Source organism: Notothenia coriiceps, unplaced genomic scaffold, assembly GCF_000735185.1.
Source record: "Notothenia coriiceps isolate Sejong01 unplaced genomic scaffold, NC01 NC01_scaffold00028797, whole genome shotgun sequence".
In the NCBI taxonomy this organism is placed as follows: domain Eukaryota; kingdom Metazoa; phylum Chordata; class Actinopteri; order Perciformes; family Nototheniidae; genus Notothenia; species Notothenia coriiceps.
Genome location: NW_011361498.1, coordinates 142,679 through 150,197, shown reverse-complemented (window position 1 = coordinate 150,197; position 7,519 = coordinate 142,679). Strand labels below are relative to the sequence as shown.

The 7,519-nt window shown below is 39.9% G+C and overlaps 1 protein-coding gene across 1 annotated transcript; it reads left to right on the top strand.

Annotated features, from left to right (window-relative positions):
• Window positions 1-2,622: 2,622 nt before the first annotated feature.
• LOC104958357 (TIP41-like protein) lies at window positions 2,623-7,271 on the top strand. Its single transcript, XM_010786075.1, has 3 exons — window positions 2,623-2,718; window positions 4,509-4,571; window positions 6,023-7,271. The coding sequence occupies exons 1-3, from the start codon at window positions 2,629-2,631 to the stop codon at window positions 6,149-6,151; spliced, it is 282 nt and encodes a 93-aa protein (XP_010784377.1). The 5' UTR covers window positions 2,623-2,628; the 3' UTR covers window positions 6,152-7,271.
• The last annotated feature ends 248 nt before the right edge of the window (window positions 7,272-7,519 follow it).

Here is a 7,519-nt window from a genome sequence, read left to right as displayed (position 1 = left end):
CGTACAACGGCCGTCGCATTTCTGTAGCATCCTATTTCAGCCATTCCGGTGAACAACCATCGTTTTTCAGGACACGTAAACTCTTGCAAAAATCCCCAGTGGGGTCACTGCTGATGTATTTAATGTCGTAGAACAAAACGTGATTTATCTCTTAAATTTTGTGTCACATCCACAGACCTTATTTCGAGCTACTTTTCCAAAACCCTATGGAAAAAATGCATGCTTTTGAGAAGGAACCGGGACAGTGCTAAAATGCTAACTTACTTCCGGGTTTATGACGCGTCACTGCGGTTCTGTCCACGACCAGCTTGCATTTCTAGGATCGGGTTAATGATCCGGATGAATACAGGACTCTGCTCCCATCTCTAGGCAAAGGTCTTATATACAAGTATTGAGATTAACTTCTTTGTATATGAACCAAATACTTATTTTGCCACCACAATTTGCAAAATTTAAATTCTTTAAAATCAGAACAGTGATTTTCTGGATTTTCTTTCTCATTTTCTCTCTCATAGTTGAGGGTATAGCTAGGATGGAAAATGAGACAGGGCTCTCTCCTCTTTTTAAGTGGGAGAACTATGCCCAACTTGGTGGCTGACTAATTACTTTTTCGCCCTTTTTGTACTATATATATATGGTAGATTATGTCTATTCTGTACTCAAGCTCACAAAGGGATGTCATGTTATTATTGTACCACTGTGAGGCACTGAAATGTTATGTGCTACTTAAGGACGCAGGCTTTCGTCATATGTAAATGAGGGTGTGTTTACCTGATGCACATTCAGTCCAGATCTATGTGTGTTGTTGTTGTAAGTTAGCTCGGCTGAGCGAAAGGATGCACCTGCAGTGCATAGGAAAATAAACCATGCCCAAGGCGGGCTAAACAGTTCATCGTCTCCGTCTCTACTATTTCTCTCCGAGTGCAACGATGAGGAAGCTGCCATCCTTAACCAGTGTGCCTTGCTCGTGATTTACCAGTGTTTGTGCTGCCACGCACACAATGTTTCAAAAGTGGTTTCTATGTTGCCCTTTATTTGTGTATGTACTTGCGATAAGTGTGCGTCTTTACGCAATGCTGTTGGCCTTGCTGTTTGATATATATTGTGCCGTTTTGTGGGCCCTCCCATGAAAATAATATGCCCTCCCTTTAGATTTGTTCTGGCGCCGGGTCTGCTTCAACGTTATCAGGAAATGATCGTATAGGCGTAATCACGGAGCCGTTTGGCCCCCCAGAGCGTTTCGTTTACAGATCTACCCACCTAGGGACCCGTTATCGTTTTCTGCGTTTCCATGTCGGCCTCGTGTGGCCGAACCGCCCGGGGCTTTAGACCCCGGCCCCTCGAAGACGCATACGGTAAAACGCATACGCAATCGCAAAAAAGTCTTCCGTTCACACGCATTCGATTCATTAACGTGTCCGTTCACACGAGAAATGCTGGAAACGCTCTAGTACATATGCCAGGCCTGTAAGTGGCGCTGCTGCCGCCACAAAATACACCAAAAGCAGCGAAGAAGACACCAGATCATGGTTTCCCTCCTGTTTATTCTCCGCGGTGGACGGCGTGTTCTCCTGCTGTATATATCTCCGGTCCGGTATTCCACCAGCAGATGAAAAACACCCACTTCTCCGCCTCTTCCAAGGGATGAGGGAACCGTGCAGCAGAGTTTCCGTTAAACATTTTTTGAGCCGGTCAACATGTCTGTTAAAGTTTAAATCTTCCGTACAAAATTAGAAAAGTGCCGGTCAGAGGTCTTCTTTGTTATTTATTGAGCTTCAAAACAAATTGATAACGACTCTATTCTCTGCATAATAATATAATAATATTTAATAAACGGTGCCTGCCTCTCTTTTCCTCCCCCTCTTCTGACAGCCCAGCAGCAGCAGGAGACGTGGGGAGAGGGAGGCGGGGCTATTTCATCGTTATCAGAAAATAATCGTAGAGGGCTTACACACGGAGCCGTTGGACCCCCCAGAGCGTTGCGTATGCCGGTCTCTCCACCTTGGGACCCGTTATCGTTACCGTAGTCGCTTAGTGCCATATTCTGTCGTCCTAGTGTGGCCGAATGGTCTACTATATATGACACAAAACGGTAAAGGAAACGACCGTATGCGTCCTCGTGGGCCCGGGGCCTTAATTGCAAGTAATTAGTGTAACATTCATTGTTCGCACACACAGGTTACTGCATAAGATTGCAAATTATTAATAAGCATCCTAACTCACATTATCCACTGTGTGTGTTGGTAATGATCAGCTGTTTACGTAAACAGCCATATGATATGTTACTTTATGTTCCAGCTGCAATGAATTGTGGGACAGCATTATCTCCTTTCCTTTTGTGAAGTAAAGGTCCAGTGTATTCTAAGCTAAAGGACATAAAAAGGAGGCACTGAAGCTTCTTTTCCGATCATCTATAGAATGCATCGGCCCTTAGCATGGCTGCCACTAACTTTCCTGATCATTTCACTCTGGTTTTAACCTTCCTGAGAGAAAATGATCAGAAAAGGAATGATGATCCTAATAACTGACTCTTGTTTCTATGTTTCTTTAACATACTCTATCATGATATGATGATTTGAACCCTTTTGACCTTTGTAACGTGTTGCTGTGTGTTGTTGACAGAGGGTGATGCCCACCAGTTTCTTCTTGTTGCTGCGTTTCTTCCTACGAGTGGACGGAGTGCTGATCAGAATAAACGACACACGACTGTATCATGAGGTACGTCTACTTCCTCAAGCCAGGGTACAGTGCATGGTTTTATAATGGGCAAGGCGTATCATTTAAATGCGGTTCAAGTTATATACTTTATATATAAGTGTTTATATAGAAAGTTCTAATCTACACCATACACATGTTATATATTATAGTACAATTTGCACATTTGTATTTAAACTTTGTACATGTACAGTGCATCTGGAAAGTATTCATACCCCTTCACTTTTTCCACATTTTGTTATGTTACAGCCTTATTTTTATTTGGATTAAATTAATTTGATTTCTCAACATTCTACACAAAATACCCCATAATGACAAAGTGAAAAAAGCTTTAAAATAATTTGTGCAAATTAATTAAAAATAAAGCACTCAAATATCACATGTGCATAAGTATTCACACCCTTTACTCAATGCGTTGTTGCAGCACCTTTGGCAGCAATTACAGCCTCAAGTCTTCTTGAGTATGATGCTACACGCTTGGCACACCTCTCTTTGGGCAGTTTCTCCCATTCTTCTTTGCAGATCGTCTCAAGCTCCATCAGCTTGGATGGGGAGCGTCGGTGCACAGCCATTTTCAGACCTCTCCAGAGATATTCAATCCGGTTCAAGTCTGGGCTCAGGCTGGGCCACTCATGGACATTCACAGACTTGTCCCGAAGCCACTCCTTTGTTATTGTGGCGTGTGCTTAGGGTCGTTGTCCTGTTGAAGGGTGAACCTTCGCCCCAGTCTGAGGTCCAGAGCGCTCTGGAGCAGGTTTTCATCAAGGATCTCCCTGTACATTGCTGCATTCATCTTTCCCTTGATCCTGACTAGTCTCCCAGTTCCTGCTGCTGAAAAACATCCCCACAGCATGATGCTGCCACCACCAGGCTTCACTGTAGGGATGGTGTTGGCCAGGTGATGAGCGATGCCTGAGTTCCTCCAGACATGATGCTTGACATTCAGGCCAAAGAGATCCATCAGACTGACCATCAGGTTCTTGGTCACCTCTCTGACTAAGGTCCTTCTCCCCCATTGTTTGGTTTGGGCAGCAAGCTCTAGGAAGAGCCCTGGTGGTTTCAAACATCTTCCATTTGCAAATGATGGAAACCACTGTGCTCGTTGGGACCTTCAATGCTGCAGACATTTTTCTGTACCCTTCCCCAGATCTGTGCCTTGATGCAATCCTGTCTCTGAGGTCTCCAGCAATTCCTTGGACCTCATGACTTGGTTTGTGCTCTGATATGCACTGTCAACTGTGGGACCTCATATAGACAGGTGTGTTCCTTTCCAAGTCATGTCCAATCTATTTAATTTACTACAGGTGGACTCCAGTCAAGTTATAGAAACATCTCAAGGATGATCAGTGGAAACGGGAAGCGCCTGAGCTCAATTTTCAATATCATAGCAAAAGGCGTGAATACTTATTTACATGTGATATTTCATTTAAGAATTTTTAACACATTTGCGAAACATTCTTTAAAAGCATTTTCTATTTGTCATTATGGGGTATTGTGTGTGTGGAATGTTGAGAAAAATAAATAATTTAATCCATTTTGAAATAAGGCTGTAACATAACTAAATGTGAAACAAGTTAAGGGGTATGAATACTTTCCGGATGCACTGTATATATATTTTTTTTATTCAGTTTTTTTTTTTTTAATCTTTTATTAGATATCTTACTTTTATGTTTATATTTCTATTTTATTTCTTTAATTTTCAAAAATGGAGCAACTGTCATAAAACCCTGTTTACTGTGTCTGATTATCCATACTCACAAGTGAATAAATGGGGATTGTGTTTCTGATTCCAGGCCGGAGCGAGTTACATGCTACGAGAGTTCAGCACGAGAGAAAGTAAAATAGCAGACTTGAAGGTGAGTTGTGACACGACACTGGTAAAAAAGCTGGCCATGTCTCATGGTGATCATTTATTAAAGGGTCTATGCCCCTAGCTTTCTATATGCCATCACTCCTTTTTTTAATCCTGCTATCATTACAGTGTCTCTTACTCTGCTTGTCTTACACGTAGTCAGTATCGAACAGAGGAACCTGCATAGAATATCATAAAGTCCTTCTGTTTATCATTGTAAAGCTAACACTATAATCACAGCGAGTCACACGACACTGAGGACCACATCTTTTCACCTTCACATTGAATTATGGATAGTTCTGCCACAAGAAGCAAAGAAAGAGCTTTAACTAAGGGATAATGTATGAAGAGGTGGTCATTAATGAATGTAAATCACAAAACAATCGACCTTAGCAACGGTTATAACTTTGCTTGGCAGCGGTGTGTTATCGAGTGTTAACAACCTCTGAAATGTCTAAATTGACCAATCAGAATCGAGTAGCATTGTTTTTTTTATTCAATAAGTCAACGTTATATGTTTTCTTACCAAGCCTTTCTGTTGCCATCACATTTTTTTACATAGGATGTGGGGGAAAATATCCTATTCATCATTTTCTAAATAGTTTTTCAAGGAAAATAAAGATTGAATTAGTTTCATCTTTATTTTAAAATTCCATTTATGTTGACCCTTTTTCCATCATTAATCTTGACATAGTGGTTAACCATTTAATACACCTGTACAATCTGATGCAATCCTATACAACAACAATACATCAAACCTTTACATAAATAATACTCTGCAGTTCTGAATGACTCTGCCACACAGTTTAATGTTTAAATATATTATAGGGTGTTGAACACAAAGGCATTATATTCAGAGGCATCCTAATGTTTTGCAATTCCCCATTTACAATCACGAGGGTTGAAGAATTATTATCTTTGTAAAATTATAATTAGTTTATATTTTACGTTGCCATTGGAATGTACATACAAAAGAAAACTCTCTACCATACATTCATCTAAATCCTGCCTTTGCTACACTATTTGCATAAAAACGTTCTACATCACCATTTATATAAAAACATCATTTTGGTAATGAAAATAATTGTTCAATTTAAATGTCACCTTTGGTTATCAGCCGATTGGATGCAAAGTCTTACAGACTGTGTATAGAGTCATGAAGGAATGAGTCCTAAAACCTAGAAATGAGTTAGCATTTTGCGCTTTGTTTAAAGCTTAAGTTTTTCTTTTGACTTCTGTGGAGAATGTCCTGCTGAACAAAAGGTGTAAGTATCATTAACATTTGTTGGCCAGAGAGTTTATTTTCAGCATTATTCCGAAATCCAATGAAAAAAATCCATTGCTTTATGTCAAGGTAGTCCTCGCCATCACTTTATTTAAACTGTTAATCTATTGAAGCTTCCTACTGTATGATGTGCTGCATTTCTTGTTTTGAAAGTGTCCCTCCCTCACCAGAATGTTCCCGCTGCACTGTACACGGATCCTAATGAGATCGCCCAGCACCTAACACTGAAGCTGACGGATTGTGAGAAGCTGGAGCTGCCTGCGATGTCGCCTCAGAGAGCTGTAAATGACGTCCAGTGACCGCCATACTAATATGTCACATTGATGTGTTGCATGATAACAAATTGAAATAGTAGTCTTAACCCACATTCTTCCTGGTTACATAACAAACATCCCCTTCAAATATCTGTACAGGAATAGTTTTTATATGTGCCACTATGATGGTCCTTAAACTCCTGCCACTTGTTTCAGTGTTCACAGTGCAGCGTGATGCACTATAATATCAAGGAACCTTTAAACCTAGTTAAATACTTTGGTCCAGCTTCTGACTGTTCATATTTGAACTGGTTTTGTTTTATGATACATTTTTTCACTGCCTTTGACATGAAAAGGCTTGCTAGTGTAGCTGTCTCATGCTTGTAATATCAGTATATCAAAAATGTGTTTGTAAAAAAAGCGACACAAACAGCACTGTATTTTCTGAAGTCAGTCATGAAGAATTTCTGTAAATATGTCTACTGTATTTTCTACGGTGACTTATAGAACTTAAACAAGTGTGTTCTCCATTCGCAGTCCAACACCTTCAGGATCTCTGTGAATACGTCTCCCATATGGCCAAATATACATTCGTCTGTGTACAAATATCTGGCTTGCTTTGCTGATGCTGGATTTTTGTTTTCTTTTTACAATGTTTGTGATGTTTGACCTGTCAAAATGCATTTCTACCAGTAATCATTATTTTAATGAATCTCCACATTCAATGCAAATAGATTTCATTGTTATTTTGCTTTTGCATTTGACCTGCGTTTAGTTTCACTTTAGAATCAGAATGGACCGTGAAGCAAAATGAGCAAATGTAGTGGTATAAAATGTTTTTAATTTAATGAGGAATTGCTAATAAATACTATATATGAATATAGGGTTAATCATCCAACAGGATAATTCATTTGAGTGACAAAAAGACAGAATAGGACGGGTTTTTTTTAAACACAAGAAAGAAAGAACTCGAGGGAGAGATGAACTAACACATTGCGGTTTTGGGTCTTTTCTATGGGTCGGGACAATAAAACAACTTCAGAACAATGTCAACCATGGTGCATAACTCAATAAATTCCATGTTTTGTGTGTAGAAAAAACATGTTTGTGTTGTATGTCCATGTTTCTGTGAATGAAGTTCTCATAAAGTTCTGCATTAAGGCTTGATGCTGTTTTTGATTGCTGTTGTTTAACTATAGGCTCCTTTTTATCTGAGGGGCAACATGATGTCTACAGTGTTTTCTTTAAAGGTTAAACATGATGGTGTCAGTGTGGACAGAGGAAGTAGGCCGCCCTCTTGTGTCACAGTGAACCATGATTGAATTACAGGTCTCAACCATTCTGACTCCAACCACTAGATATTATATTTGAGTTGGGACAGAAAGGAGCTTCAAGGGAACACAATCTGAGACT

Coding starts and splice junctions, on each gene's coding strand:
- LOC104958357 (XM_010786075.1), top strand. CDS start 2,629: ATGCCCACCAGTTTCTTCTTGTTGCTGCGTTTCTTCCTACGAGTGGAC. Junction 2,719..4,508: donor ACACACGACTGTATCATGAG/GTACGTCTACTT, acceptor TTCTGATTCCAG/GCCGGAGCGAGTTACATGCT. Junction 4,572..6,022: donor GTAAAATAGCAGACTTGAAG/GTGAGTTGTGAC, acceptor CTCCCTCACCAG/AATGTTCCCGCTGCACTGTA.